This window comes from Haemaphysalis longicornis, unplaced genomic scaffold (assembly GCF_048455015.1).
Source record: "Haemaphysalis longicornis isolate Haplotype H1 unplaced genomic scaffold, Haemaphysalis longicornis Haplotype H1 scaffold_1, whole genome shotgun sequence".
NCBI classification, from domain to species: domain Eukaryota; kingdom Metazoa; phylum Arthropoda; class Arachnida; order Ixodida; family Ixodidae; genus Haemaphysalis; species Haemaphysalis longicornis.
The window spans coordinates 150,870,394-150,887,053 of NW_027526203.1; the positions used below are offsets into that span (position 1 = coordinate 150,870,394).

A 16,660-nucleotide genomic window follows, 5' to 3' on the forward strand; every position below is an offset into this window, starting at 1 on the left:
ATTCTAATCAAGCAAGTGCCATGTGTGTTCAAGAAAACCATATCGATAGTAAGCAAGCAAACTTTCTTAGTGGCTATATGCTATTCTGAAAGAACAGGCGTGCTTGTACATAGTCTCCCTACTTCCTAGCTACGTCAGCTAGCTAATGTCTAGAGCTTGATCCCTCATTTAAATTAGTGTGCGATCACACAAGTCCGGGCGTGTTCTCAGTTCAGAACGCTTCCTGTGTATCAGAGTGCCATCGACGACTCCATTGAATTTTCCCACAACGTTCAGTCACTTATTTCATAGCAATACTCCCAATGCTGCACTCCCAGCAGGAATGACGTGGTCCCAGGACTTTTATGTGATATATGGGGAATAACCAATGCAATCTTTAACAAGGAAGCAACTTATACTACCTTCCCACAAGATTTTTCGTGCCGATATATGCGTACCTTTTGTAATGTTCTGCGTAAATAAGATGAGAACGGGGCGAGGATCCCAGCATCGTCTTTTCCATTCTGAGCCCGACATACTACACTTTGGCCTCTGCGGCACTTGACGGTACGTTGTGGGCAGTTAGTTGACTGTTGGCTACATATACAAAAATTGGCTATATTTGTTTTTTGCGTATCATATTCGCAAAGATAAAAAAAAGTTTGGGCAAAGTGTTTAAACCCCATGGAGCCACATATCGGGAAAACACATGGAAACTGTAGCATAGCGGGCACTTTATGTAGGAATTGGAAGTTTCGTGAGGATGGGGTCACCACCACGCTGCCCACACCCAGGCGGGATGTGGCTGCATCCTACCCATCGATAAGCCACACGTAAGACGCAACCGCCGCGTCGTGCGAGCCATGAGGGCCAAGCTAAAAAACTTCGGTTTCAGTTGAATCACTACAGCTTCGTTGCCAATCAGTGTATCTCTAAAAATGGCAATAAATGTTCGAATTTTCATTCATTACAAGCCTATTATTTAAAAATGACCACGTTTTGTGCCAGTGCTAATGTTGCTTAGCTTACTCGTTTCTACTGCGATGGTTGGCTTCAGGGGAAGTTAACCGATTAAGCGAAACGCTTTTCTAATCATCAAGCGTGATAGAGTTTACCAGCTGGATTAAGAGGTATTCATATGATGCAAGACTGAAAACACTGTTAATTCAATGGTAAGAAGATCCCCAAGCTATATCATTCCGCATTCTTGTAACAAAACCGCAAAACGCCTGGCCGCAGCACGTTGACCAAATCACGTTTGCTTTAGGCCAAACCTTTACTGAGCTCTCGTGGTCACCAAAGCTACCCACACTTGCCTTTCCTGTGCTCATCGGGGAGCAGTACAAGCACTTGTAGTGACCGACAGTCGAGCATGTGCATGACTCGCTTGAAATAGCACTGATTCAGCAATATCCACATTAAGTAGCTTCTTTATCGCATTTGACGACGGACGGGATATTTCTTTAACAAAGTACTAGATACATTGGGTACCACTGTGGGTCGTTGCCACAGCAAGCATCAGCAGTCCGAGCTTCCTGCCGTCTTCTTGACACATTACTCGAGTATTCCATGTCATCACCGCCATTTAAAGCGTGCAAAGCTATTCTCAAGAAAAATCCTCGTCTTTCCAAGCAACTGTATTGCGGAAACTGCAACTGGCTCTATCGATATGCCCACTGCAGTGCGCAATCGCCAAAGGGCAGCAGGACGGGCAGATATTCTCATTAATGCAGCGTGGTCTCCACAGTCAGTGAGATGCAGTCTGTGGCAGGCATTTGTTAACAAAATGCATTTTGTGTACTTCCTCCAGGCTCATCACCCCTGCTACACTTAAACCAAGGCTCCGTAGGAAATACACCGCATACTTTTTACCAACTGACACTACTACGACTAGAGCAGTAAAGGGAACTCCTTGCCGTTTTGCCACATTTAAAATCTAGCCTTTAGTAACAGAGTAGGCCCGCAAAACTTGAAGTCCTGCTTGGAAGCTCGTTATATATATATACTCGGAGGCTAACAGCCCCTTCAGGAATCCTAAACGTTTCATGAGCAGTCGAAAATTTCTTGACGAACACAGAATTTTAAACCAGCGGCAACATGGCTTCAAGAAAGGATTTCCAACAACTGCACAATCGCTATCAGAAACAGGTGAATTCAACACACCAATCAATAATGGACAGCAAACAGATGCAATTTCTGTGGCTTTTTATGAGTGTTATATTGATTGATTGATTGATTGATTGTAGGGTTTAACGCGCCGACGCAACGCAGGCGATGAGGCGCGCCGTAGTGGAGGGCTCCGGATTAATTTTGACTACCTGGGGATCTTTAACGTGCGCCGAAATCTCGTACACACGGGCGTTTTTGCTTTTCGCCTCCATCAGAAAAGCGGCCGCCGCGGCCGGGAATCGAACCCGCGACCTCGTGCTCAGCAGCGCAACGCCTTAGCCACTGAGCCACCGCGGCGGGTTTATGAGTGTTATAAAAAAAAAATTGTTCCCTTTTGCTCAAGCAGGATGATATTCATTTATTTAGGTGATTATTCCCAAGAAGTTTCTCGAATATGTATAGTAATTTTCTTTGCGAAGCTTTTTATGAGTGTTATAAAAAGCTTCGCAAAGAAAATTACTATACATATTCGAGAAACTTCTTGGGAATAATCACCTAAATAAATGAATATCATCCTGCTTGAGCAAAAGGGAACAATTTGTTTTTTTTAACGACCATTCATCTCATTATGTTTCCGTTGGCTCCCGCGTCCCCAAACTATCGGTGCTGGGATTCCTTGTATTTATTGTGTTCATTAACGACATAGTGAGCGGCATCACTGTAAATATTAGACTTTATGCCGACGATTGTTTATTTACTGTGGCATTAAATCCCCATACGAACGAAGTTTTGTTAAATTAGGTGCGAGGCTTGGCAAATGCGAATCAAATTTGAAAACACTGCGCACATGCCCACTTCTCATATGAAAAAAAAAATTCCGTACTGTACAAATAACGTGATTCTTTCTCAAGGTAATTGTTATTAATACCTTGGGTTGTGAATAACAAAATGACCTTAAGTCACAAAGCACATCGATATCGTAACTTCCAAAGCTAAACCGAAACTATTCTTCCTAGGCAGGGCTTTGAGTCTTTCACCTCCATCCGTTCGCACTCTCGCATACAAATATATATATGTATATAGCTGTATAAGTACATGTATATACTTTATTACGCCGCTGTGATCTAGGATCGGTTTACTGAAACTGACATTTGTAAACTACAAAGAAAACAAAGAAGAGCTGTCAGCTTCACACCCATTATCTTCGAACGAACCTCGGTAGCTGAAATGTTAGTCAAAAGAAACCTTCGTTCACTCTCAGATAGCAACCGTATATCATGTTTAAAATATTTGTATAATTTAATTAATGGACATTACAAAACGGATACTGGAAAAGTTATTTCATTTTCTTCAGGTTACGCCACTAGACAACGCGATCATCGTACAATAACTCTCTTCCAGACCTGCAATAATTGCTAAACCATTTTTTTCTACAACTGTGCAGGATTGGAATAGTTTATTAACGATCAAGTCACAAAACGATTTTTTGCGTCTATTGCCCCTGGCGTGCATCAAAAGAGAAATAACCTTGGTTGTGCATTTGCGTTTTCCTTCTTTCGCACAGCGCGAGTGATGTTTTATCCATTGGATTGTATGTTTATTGCTTATGTAACACGCAACTGATGTTTCATTGTTTGCCTTGAGTTATATGCCGGCTTACTATAGTAAAATGCATGTGATTGTTTCCTATTTTCCCGGTGTTATATGCTCATTTTCAGAGAAAGGTTTTTTTGTGTGGACCGATGGTGTCCTGTCAAAAACCTAATGTATTTTCCCATAGACTGGTTGCTCGCAAGAAACGCCCTGATAAGATCTCTGGACATGGCTTCTGTGTGAAACCGGGCTTCTATTGTGTCAACACGGTTACGTGACAATCGCGAAAACGAAACGGTTCTAGATAAGACAATACACGCATAGTTCATGAAAAACGAACACAATAGTATCGCTTTATCTCATAAACCACGTGTCGGCGTACATTTGGATCACTGGTAGATGCGGTTACTTAGTGCGGGAAAAATCGTCGCATGGGATCATTTTTCGCTTGCGATTTGGGCCTTTGCAGCTTTGACGGTCGATTGGACGCACGTTCAGCGGATATTGAACCCACTTTTAGGGAAGATTTTGACGCACATTTGATGCATTTTTGATGTTAGAAAGCTTTCGCACTTCCCTCAACTTTCTTTAGAAAGGTGTCGTACAATTTCTGCATTTGTACCCACCTGCTAAGTCCCTTAAGGGAAATGCGGTATCTATAATTTTATAAAAAAGCATGCCCTCTGAAGTACCAGTAAGTTCTGCGCAGACAAGTCTACATAAGCCAGCGATAGAGAAGCTCAGAAAGGGGTTGGGCCATGGCAAGTTTGGCTACATTACTTTCGTCTAATTAATCACTTTCCGCCTCTTAGCGTTTCTGAATTCTTTTAAGTATGTCGATTTCATGTTCCCGTTTTGGGTTGCCAGAAGACGGATCGCTTCATGGCGAGGATTTATCTGCACCCAGAAAAACATACAGTGCTCCTTCGGGATAAGTGTTTGATGACGTAGAAACGTATGAATTCCCACATTGTTAAACCACCAATGTTACCACTAGAATCCTGGCGGATTGTATTCCCTCTCAATAAAAGATTTGTTGGTTCAAATTCGAAAAAAAACAGTGCGTGTTCTCCTGCTTTCGGCAGGACAGTTTTTTTAGAAACACGTTTTGGCAGCATTCTTGCGTTTTCTGTAAAGCTTGATGTCGGGCTAGTTGGTGTGACATGCTTTTGAAGGTCAGTTGTGCTTGTTGTAAACACTGAGACGGACAGGGAAAAAAACACCGTACACTGTCACGAGAAGCGCAGTCTTCTTGTGAAGGTGTACGTTGTTCTTTTTCCGTGTCCGTGTCTATGTTCACAACAAGTGCAACTTACCTTCAAAATTGCGTTTACTGAATAACAAATGCCCAACAAGACGCTGAAAGCATTCTTCGCCCTGCTCACGCGCCGTTTAGTTACAGCCCAGACAAAAATTTTACATTGGATAGGCGCCACGCGCAAAAGATTACCTCATGAAACTTTCAAGCATTCTGAGGGCAAGCAGCTATTCGGATGGTCCTTTGGTTTTGTTCTCAGCTAGGAAGAACGCATTCATACATCCCCGCTGAAAGGACTGCAGTGTTGTGGCGCATTGCTCTATGATAAAAACATATTCCATAAAAAAACGGCAGAAACGTGAATGTTTTGATATGCCTTCATGCTTTTCAATTTCTTGCCTATTTCAGAAACCGGTGTTAGCATGGAGCAGTGTTCCATTGCTTGGCCTTCAGGAGTTGCCGACAGAGTCGACAGCAATGATGTCGTACTTCAGGACATGAGCTTCCGCATAAACGCTGGCTCTTTGGTGGGCTTGGTGGGACCGGTCGGCAGCGGGAAGTCGGCGCTTCTCGCTGCCCTTCAAGGGGAGATGCACATCTACAAAGGACACTATAACACCGTCGTAAGTATAGGGCAACTGTAAAACCTGACAATGAAATGTCACCGGCAAATCTTCCATAAGCAGCCTCCCGATTTCTGTCCTCAATCTTGCCTTCTGCGCTTCTTGATGGCCGAATAGGTGGAAACGGTTCTACTCGGAACGCAAGACAAACAGCCCTCAAAATCAGTCACAGCTCTACCGGACAAGCCAAAAGGGCTGAATGTCCTGAATAAGATACTGCGGATAGAATTTACTCCGTGTGTAACGTACGCAGACCGTTCAGGCTACTCACGAAAATTATGGCATGGCATCGAAAACCACCCCATTTCATTTCAGCAAGACAGTCTTTAGCAATCGCCTAATAGTTCAAGCTCCTACAACCCCGCTGGCTACCTTCCTGGTACTTATATACAAGTAATGGTCAGTTATAATCTGCGTGTTTAATAAGTGCTTAATACTGAGAAGCAATCTGCGCACCGCCAAGCCCATCCTATTATAGCCCGCTTCCACCTGTAACGCTTGGTAGTTGCCGGAACCTTCTACATTATTCAGCATTCTGAACAGGAGGAGCATGCCTACCGAGAGGTGTGGTGAGGCCTGAGCAGGTCACGCTGCATGAGATATTTCCTTCTCCAGTCGAACAAGAGCCCCAGCAATACACACAGACTGCTTAATTGTAACAAATCATGACGGCGTACTGGTATTACGATGGCCATTACTAACTTTTAACCCCATCACATAGCTTCTCTAATCAGCAAGTACATTGATTCTGAAGCAATGCGGTGGCCTATCGTGGATAAAGAAACTTTTGGCGCTGCGCAGAGGTACAAAAATAGGTACAGTATAGATCACGGTGACAATTGCCACAAGCATATTTTGATAGACAAATGACAGAATGCACTATCAGAAAAAGACCACTCTTAAGGCTGCTAATGGAATGCAGAGCATTGTATCTATCGCCTGAGAACTGGCGCCTAAGGGTACCGTTTATGTATTTATTTTTCATACTCAAATAAACGTTATTTGAGGGCTAGCAGCAATTTAATGTCGCCAGCCTCCTGAGTACCACTGACGTATGGACATGGCCACAGAATGTTGGTGCTTAATAGGAAACGAATGGTTGTTCTTAAACTAGGGCAAAGTCCTGTCTTACGTGGTAAGCCTACAGGTGAAAGTCTCCAGAAAAGGGAAAACAACGGCAGTAGTAAATACGAGCCCTTGAAGTGCCAGCTTTTGATAAGTTACAATGCACAGCATTTCCGCAAGTTGACATTTTGAAAATTTTATTTTTTGTAGAAATCGGCAATTGACATGATTTGGAAAGTTCATATTACGACTACGTGACACAAAACGCCCAGTTTGTTTTCATTTATCCACAGGGCTCAGTGGCGTGCGTCCTGCAGTCTCCATGTGTCTTCAACATGTCCATTAGGGAAAACATTTTGTTCGGAAAGCCAATGAACGTTGATCATTACAAGTCTGTGCTGAAGGCTTGTGACCTAATTGACGACATAGCCTCCTTTTCCGACGGCGATCTCACTGAATGCGGAGAAAAGGTAAGCGTAGGGCTAGAGATTTAGTTATATTTGCCTTTGTTTTCTCCGAAAAGCCAACACAAAGCTTATTATATATATATATATATATATATATATATATATATATATATATATATATATATATATATATATATATATATATATATCAATGTTGCAGTCGTCATTGCCAGTGCTATTCGGCTTTTTTCGAAATATTTAATAGGGCCGAATGACGTGTGCTTGTCACGTTTCTTTGATTCATTGATAAATAAGCGAAAATATAAGTCGAGAAAAAATCCGCCGTTTTCCGGGAGCGGGACTCGAACCCACATCTCCGCATAACCGGTGCGTGCCGGTTATGCGGAGATGTGGGTTCGAGTCCCGCTCCCGGAAAACGGCGGATTTTTTCTCGACTTATATTTTCGCTTATTTATCAATGAATCAAAGAAACGTGACAAGCACACGTCATTCGGCCCTATTAAATATTTCGAAAACTGCAACATTGATATGTATCTTTACCGAGTCCCTCGTCCCGTATCTCTCTCTCTCTCTATATATATATATATATATATATACGAAAGCATACGAAAGCCCTGACGCAAGCTAGTCTCTTTTCTGAGACGTTGGCAACAATCGTGCTTTTACGTGGTTCAAAGTTGTCTTTTCTTATATATATATATATATTGTAAAGCAGATACTCGACGTTCCTGTAGAAAGAGGGGCGAGCCGACACGACCTGCTTTTTGCGAGGCTGAGCCTGAACGAGTGCGTCCTCTTCCTCGTCGGCATCCGGCGCATACCCACATATTGGGATTTGCCCGTTATCCCTGATGCTCGTCACAATTACTTCGATGTGCCCTACATACATACTTGCTACAATACCCCCGCCGAAAAGGGGAAGCCATCCTGGCGACGTAAAGGGTACACGAGACAAGCGGGTCATAGTAGTGCTTGAGCCGCGCGACATGAACTGTCACACGCCCCCGACGGCGCCGGTCCGACGTGGGCTTTATAGGCTCAACAACATAATTCACCGGCGATGCTCGCTCCACAACCCGGTAGGCGCCGTGGTATTGTGACACAAATTTCGGCGACAGTCCGGGAGTCGGGCACGGTACGTAGAGCAAGACGAGTGATCCGTTCGGGAAAGTTGGAGCTGTGACAGAAACATCGTGACGTGCCTTCTGGCGCTGCTGGTCTTCCGATGTAAATCGACGAGCAAGCTGCTGACATTCCTTGGCGCGTTGAGCGACGTCTGAAACAGGCATCAATTCGGAGGCGTCAGGTCGTTATGGAAGGATAGTATCCAGCATGCATGAAGGCTCACGACGGTAGGGCAAAAAGAACGCGAAAATCCTGTGGTTATCTGCTTATCGATGTTGTAAGCATACGTCACAAAAGGAAGAACGAGGTCCCAATTGGAATGGTCCGAGGAAATGTACATTGCGATCATATCCCCCAGTGTGCGGTTTAACCGCTCCGTGAGAACATTAATCTGGGGGTGACATGATGTGCGTTTGCGGTGGACGACGTTGCATTCAGCTAGAAGGGCCTCCACGACGTCGGATAAAAACACACGACCTCGATCACTGAGTAAGTCGCGAGGAGCACCGTGACGAAGAATGAACCGCTGAAGGAGGAAGGGCGCTATTTCTGGAGCCGTGGCCGCCGATAGCGCAAATGTTTCGGTGTAAGGCGTTAGGTGATCAAGGGCGACCACGAACTAGCGGTTAGCGGCAGCTGTGCTGGGAAGTGGGCCATAGAAATCAATTCCCACTCGGTCGAAGGCACCCGCTGGACAGGGCAGCGGCTGAAGTGGAGCGTGGGTGTGCTGCGCAGGAGTCTTGCGCCGTTGACAGTCTGGGCAGAATTTAACAAACTTTTTCACAAAGGTATACATCCCGCGCCAGTAGTAGCGCAGTCTAAGGCACTCGTCCGCTTTCAGGACTCCAGCTTGAGCACACTGCGCGTCATCGTGAAAGGAAGAGCAAATTTCCCTGCGTACGTGGCGAGGAATCACTAGGAGCCATTATTGACCGTCGTTGTTGTAGTTGCGGCGGTATAAGAGTTCGCCCCGAACGGTAGAGTGGGCAGCTTGTCGGCACAGTGATCGTGGAGCAGCGTTTGCCGGCGGGCATGAGAGATTTTCGCGAATCGAGGTGATCCACGGGTCCTTAAAATGCTCAACAGCCAGGTCCGCTATGGCGAAAGGCGCCAGGGTGTTATCTGCCGTCGACAAGCTCGCGACGTCCGATAGAAGCGGAGAGCGAGAAAGGGCGTCAGCGTTGGTATGCTTGCGTCCTGACCTGTACACAACACAGATATCATACTCTTGAATGCGGAGGGCCCAGCGGGCGAGGTAACCGGAGGGATCCTTTAGTGAAGACAACCAACAAAGAGCATGATGATCCGTCACGACGTCGAACGGGCATCCGTACAGGTAGGGGCGAAACTTGCTGATGGCCCAAACGATAGCCAAACATTCCTTACCTGTTACAGAGTAGTTCGCTATTGCCTTCGTACGACTCGCATAACTGACGACGTATTCCTCATAGTCGTCCTGTCGTTGGACGAGGACTGCACCTAATCCCACACCGCTGGCATCGGTGTGGAGTTCGGTTGGTGCGCGAGAATCGAAATGTCTGAGTATGGGTGGCGAAGTAAGGACACGGCGTAGCCTCAGAAAAGCGTTTTCGCAGTCAGAGGACCAGTCAGAAATTTGTCCACTTCCACCTAGAAGTTGCGTGAGGGGAGCAATGATGCAGGCAAAGTTCCGTACAAAGCGCCGGAAACACGAGCAGAAGCCGATAAAGCTTCGCAGATCTTTCATCCTAGTCGGCTTTGGGAACTCCGCCACGGCACGGCGTTTCGCTGGATCCGGGAGGACGCCGTCTTTGGAAACAACATGGCCCAAAATGGTGAGTTTCCGAGAAGGGAAGCGGCACTTTTTAAAGTTCAACTGCAAACCGGCAGAAGTAAGGCGTTTCAATACTTGTTCCAGGCGTGTTAGGTCGTCGTAAAAACTTGTGCAAACACAACGATGTCGTCTCAGTAGCAAAGGCATATTTTCCATTTCTTACCGCGGAATACGTCGTCCATCATTCGTTCGAAAGTCGCGGACGCATTACAGAGTCCGAATGGCATGGCATTGAACTCGTAGATGCCATATGGTGTTACAAATGCCGTTTCAGAACGATCGGCGTTGGCCATGGGCACTTGCCAGTAGCCGGACCTCAAATCCAATGATGAGAAGTACTCGGCCCCTTGCAAGCTGTCAAAAGCGTCATCAATTCGGGGCAGCAGGTAAACGTCCTTGCGAGTTATTTTGTTGAGATGTCTATAATGCACGTAGAACCGAAGGGATCCATCTTTTTTCTTGGCAAGTACCACAGGAGAAGCCCAAGGACTTATCTATGGTCGAATGACGTCGCGTTTTAGCATGTCTTCCACGTGTCCCTCAATAACACGACGCTCGGTGGAGGACACACGATACGGTCACTGTCTCAATGGTGCATGGGTGCAAGTGTCGATCTGATGCGAAACAGTTGACGTGCGGCCCAAATGAGTGTGATGACAGTCGAATGATGTACGTTGGATCGAAGTAAGGGAGTCGTCAATAGCGTTGAGCAACATAGTCGCATCAGGCGAGATATCGCGTAAGCAACTGGAGATAAGCGCGGTGATGATGATAATAACTTTATTTTGCCCAAAACTGGGTGAAAGGAGGAAGGAGAAGTGGGAGCCTGCAGCCCTTGGGCGCGAACGGCATCTTCGGCCAGTTGGACGACCTTAACCTGTACTTCGGGGTCGGAGCTAAGCAAACAGTTGATATGAACGGGAGAAACGTCTTCAGCTACGTCCATAAGAATGAAAGGGTCAACTTCTTCTATAAGGCCACGCCATTCATTGCGAAAGAGTTTGATGGGGCACGGATTTGGGTTTGAGTCAGGCACAGAACAGGAACCAGATTTGATGTCGACGACAGCGAATGGCAGTGGAAAGGATTCGGGAAGCGAAAAGAGAGCAGTAGGAGCGAATATGACTGTGGCGTCCGAAACACTGCTGCACGACAACGCCAGAAGCACGAATGAATCCGGTTCAATGTCCGTGTCATCAGCAACAAGCAACTTTGCGGCGGCTTTCTCACAATCGTTTTCAAGTACCGGAAACAGCTCTACTTCAGCGCGCACGCACTCAATGATGGCGTGATGGCCTGACAAGAAGTCCCATCCGATAATGAGATTGTGAGAGCACGACGACAGGACGATGAGCTCGATGGTGTAGACGACCCCTTGAATTGTAACCCGAGCAGTGCATGCGGCCAGCGGTTCCACAGGCTGCGCATTGGCGGTGTGCAGAGTAACACCATATATACGTGTCATCACCTTTCGTAACGATCGGCAAAATTTATCGTCAATAACAGAAACCGCAGCTTCAGTATCGATGCGTGCCAGGGTAGAAAAACCATCAACATACAATTTGATTAAATTAGGCGGCAAAGAAGGAGGACTTGGGCGTTTCCAAACCCACGACTCCAAAATACCGGTCTGGTGCGATTCTGGAGGGGATTTGAATGCCAAAGCATTATGTCTATCAGAATCCACCATTCGGCCGTGAGCCTTTGGTGGCAGCTGGCATCTTCAGTGGCAAATCGTTAAGGGTAGCGTGGACATTGTTAGTGGCTTGTTGTGAATCGGCTGTGAAATTCTGAAGTCAGTTATCATCATCGTCGGCCAGTCCCTTTGAGGTGATATGGGACCAGTCCCAAGATTATTCCAAACTCAGTACTGTGGAGCTACGAATTTGCACTGTGTTAGCGTCATGGAACTAGCATGACCAACATGTGATATAGCAGAAAACTATCGTCAGAGGAAGCCACAATCCTTCGAAGCATTGGGGCTTCCAAGACACCCAGGCAGAGCTAAGTCTACCCAGAAAGCGTTGTTTTTCGTCTAGCGTAAGCATGGAAAGTTCTTACCGGACATATCTGTCACCGCGCGTCTTTGGGTGAAGGTTCCCGTTCCAGCCATGGTTTCGTTTTTTTTTTGTTTTTGTTGGAAGCACGTATAATTCTGGGGTCACCTGCTGAATACAACAGCGGAATTTCTTGCCCCATGGGACACTATAAGGCTTTCTCCTGGAGCCCTAACGACAGTACTCTAACCGGCTGCGAGGGCATTCTTGAAGAAGCATGTACTATGTTTATTTTAATAAATGATGGAATGTTGCTTCGGCTCCTTTGCGGCCGTCCAGAAACCTCATATTTTGCATATTGTGGGCACAGATGAAAGCAATGAAATAAGTGCTGTCAGATTGGAGGGTTGGAACTCTGTACTTGAGGTACCAGCATTAGCCGTTACGAACTCTTCTGCAGGAAGATTTTGTTCGAAGAAACTGCTTTGTTCGCGCCTAGCCTAACTGAGAGCTTTCCTCCAGCATGCGGAAAGCTGCTATTCGTAAACTAAACCCATGTACGAGTGTTCCCTGTGGTGTAACTGCAAGCTTGCATTTTTTCGGTTGTTGGGCAATACATTAGCTGCGCTTTTAAAGCAAAAGAACTTCTGATATTGCTACTACATGGGTTCCAATACAGCCGCCTGGTTCGAAAAAAGAAATCAGCGGTTTGTATTGGTCGTTATATTCTCATATTCTGGACCCAATTGCACGACTATTTGACTGTAGGAATAACCTCTAACCACGCAAGCTTTTACCTATCGGGGAAATAATAACTCCTTTTAGTGGCGCGTACGAACATTTTTAACTCCCGTTCACACACCCTTCTGAAATTCATAATCTTGTAGTCACACATTGCTGCACTAGAAACAGGTTTCATTTCGCTCCCTTGTGAACGTATCCGAAAACTCACATTCGATACTTTTTTTACCAATACGGCAATTTCTACTATTTGCCGACTGACATTTGGTTCACTACCGTAGATATTTTTTAGAAACTGAAGTTTCACATCACACATCTGGAGCCGCAGCAACTGCTCCCGCAATGACGGTCGCATTGGGTTTAGGAAAATGTTTGAAAAACTGCACTGAGGGAAACCTATACGCGAACGCATTTGAACACTTTTTTCGGCTGAGACAACACTATAATCCTATCAAGTTCCAGTACTCTAATTATATCGGAGGTACGCTGTAGCTACAATTTCAAAGAGATTGTAGCTCAGTACCTCATACTTGTCTGGTGTCGATCTCGAATACGCTGCATCCTCATCATACTGTGCCAGTATGCATTAGTCCAACGCGGTCGAGCATCTGACGGTCCTGACGTCTCATTGTCGCCCACCCAAACCTCTGCGTTCGTTGCAGTAATCGTTCCAGTACTCCTTTTCACAAGTTCTGTTAGACGAACTTCGGGGCGCCTGAGTATAGCAATAACAACAGCAGTAAAATATCGCTGTGAGTCGTTGTATCCACACTTTCTGTTATATCAAGAGATCCCATCACGGCATGTAACAATGTTTTCAGGGGTAGAAAATGTACACGTTTTCCGCCAAGTAACGCCGGAACTCAACACGTCGTTTCCATACCAACATATTTTATCCACAGGGTGCAACCTTGAGCGGCGGACAAAGGCAAAGGGTTGCCCTCGCTCGAGCGGCTTATAGCAACAGCTGCGTATACCTTCTTGACGACCCGCTCAGTGCACTCGACGTGCGTGTAGCCTCAAAGGTATTCGAAGGAGTGATTGGAAAGCACGGTATGCTCCAAAAAAAGGTAAGTGAACCCAACAATCCTTATTTTCGATCATTGCTATCACATTGGCGAGCAAACGAAGCCGCAGTATGGTTGGAGGGCATGAACCTTACGATTGTTCATCAATTATTTACAAAAACACTAAAACTGCTTGTCAGAGTTTTTGGAAACTTTGGAACTTTTTCGGTTAGATCGAATGGAAGAAAGAGATGAGCGCGCACGAAGAAATTGCGAAAAAAAGTTAAAATGACCTTTATTTTAAACTCGAATAAGCTTTTCGTATAAATGTCACTCGAGCCTAATTTCACCGCAACCTTGCAAAATATCTCTTATAGGTTCCCTCAAATAGCTACGTGAATTAGCTGTTTCAACGTTTTGCATAAATTCTTGCGCTTTCTGGATCTATGTGCACTCAGTATTCCGAACAAAAAACAATTAGATACAGCTGTGCCGTTTTTCATCATGTTCTAAGCGTGAATGTCGCCGAAATAAGATTTGTTTTTTGCTGCTGTTTCACTATTCTTTTTTATACCCATTGAACGTACGGGCAGGGAATGCAGACAGGTAGACGAACCGGAAGGTAAAAATTACACGACAGATTTTTGCATCTGCGGATGGATGGATGCAGGCAGAGTAGCCAATCATTAGACCGTTCGGGCCAAAACTAGGAAAAAATACTCATCAAGGCCTACAATATTTTGATCGTAATGATACGGAAATATTATAACACCGAGAATTTTAGTAAAAAGGCGGCCTTTATGGTCCTGCTTTAAGAAATGATTTAGGCAACAAATTACCCGTCAATCTACGCCTAAATGTTTTAAATGGGGTGCCTTCGCTAGAGCAACAGGACTTCAAAAATTCAAGTTTATCAGAGTGCGAAGGGCTTTTCAACTGGTGCGGTGTAAAACGTCTATTCTCTACATCACTTGCGCCCCCGCCCCCAATTGCGGAAGTGCACTAGCGTTGTGGACCATCCAGTTTTTCAAAAAGTGTGCGTGAGGAATCATTCAGAATTTGTTTCCGCGCGTCTTATATTCTTGCTGTGGAAGAGCCACTGAGAAAACGAGACTGCAAAACGAAAATGAACACGGATACATGGGAGCTAGAGGAGCGGCGGAGGACCTTATTTAAAGCAGTGATTCTTAAAGGAGTACTGACACGAAATTTCAAAGCTCACATAACTATGTAAAAAGCTTCCTTTGTATATGGAGATACCCTCTCGGAAGTTTAGGCCGTAACCGTTAAGTTGAACTTATTTTAAATCAATTTTAATCCTTGCGCGCACGAGAAGGCTCATCCGCGCCATCGAGCAAGGTCATGACGTCATCTGCGCTTCGAACCAACGGCTGACGTAAGGGCTACCGTCTCGTATCGATGCGGCCGCGGTGCTGTTGGGGTGTGCTTTTCCGCCTTGTGCACACGTCACAGTTTCTGGAACTGACGTCACGTGTGACTACGGCCGGTAGGCCCGATCTGGCGCACGGCCGGTAGGCCCGATCTGGCCGCTTGTTGCGATTGGCCGAGGGCGACTAATTAAGCTACCGAAGGCTTGTTTAGGGGTTAGTTGGTATAGTCTTGAATTCAAATTTAGCGTTCGCTACATACTTGAACGAGAACAGGGACAGTGGAAAAAGACAAATCATAGTTCGTACGCACCAACATATTGTTTGTCTTTCTCCACTGTGCCTGTTTCTCGTCCAAGTATGCAGCGCACGCTACGTTTGAAGCTGACAAATTCTAGCGCAAATTAAACCGGGACTACCAGATTTCCGAATGAGATATATGTGCATACATTTAGTGCATATGCCTTTCATAGCAGTAAGAATTTTGTGGTAAACAATGGAAGTAACAAACGAAGACGTCAACACAAAAGCAGTTAGTGCGCATGCGTGCCGCACGATCTTGGTAATACGGCCGTGAAGCGTATTATGCATGATCCAGCTCAGTGAACTGGTGGTGAAGGAAGCAACGAAGACAGCACCGCGAGCGATACTGGCCCTAGATCTGAAAGGGGCGTTCGATAACGTGTCGCACGCGGCCGTGCTGGAAAATCTAGGAAGAACGGGATGCTGCCGGCGTACGTTCGGCTACATCAAAGACTTCCTGACCAAAAGAACGGCAATGATCAGGATTGGCAAGGAGAAGTCAGAACCCGTGGAGCTCGGGGACAGGGGCACCCCTCAGGGGTCTGTCCTGTCGCCTCTGCTGTTCAACCTGGAACTCCATCCCCTACCCTCGTTACTAGAGCGAATAGACGGTGTGAGCCACGCATTATACGCCGATGACATTACGGTGTGGACCAACCACGCGAGCTTTGACGCCTGGATGGAAGGAGTGCTGCAGAGAGCGGCGGAGACTGTCCACGGATACGCCAAGTCCTGTGGCCTGAGCTGCGCCCCGCCGAAGTCAGAACTGCTCATCGTTCAACCGGGCAGGCAAAAGAAGCAAGCACCCCGAGCGTAACCGTAACCATCGACGGCACGCAAATCATACCGACTGAACAGATTCGGATCCTGGGCCTGTTACTCAGGGGAGACGGAAAAGCCTCGACCGCCGTCACCAAGATCAAGCACTCGACTGAACAGATCGCAAGCATGATACGTAGAGTGGCGAACCGCAACCGCGGACTGAAAGAAGAAGACGCCCTGCGGCTAATGCAGGCGTTCGTCGTGTCCCGCGTAACCTACTCCGCCCCTTACCTCCGGCTAACGAAGGCGGACAGGGAAGCGCTGGACACGGCAATGCATAAAGCCACCAAGATAGCCATGGGTCTGCCAATGTACTCGTCAACGAAAAGATTGATGGACATCGGCACCCTCAACACCACGGACGAACTCATCGAAGCACATTTGTCCAACCAGAGAGTTCGTCTGAGCA

General features: G+C 46.1%; 1 protein-coding gene across 1 annotated transcript in view; it reads left to right on the plus strand.

Moving 5' to 3' along the window:
* Positions 1-16,660, plus strand: part of LOC144166604 (ATP-binding cassette sub-family C member 4-like) — a 216,827-nt gene that overhangs the window by 115,225 nt on the left and 84,942 nt on the right. The window contains exons 14-16 of the mRNA XM_077696121.1: positions 5,348-5,562; positions 6,921-7,097; positions 13,634-13,801. Coding sequence (XP_077552247.1) covers positions 5,348-5,562; positions 6,921-7,097; positions 13,634-13,801 — 560 coding nt within the window. The remainder of the gene's footprint in view (positions 1-5,347; positions 5,563-6,920; positions 7,098-13,633; positions 13,802-16,660) is intronic.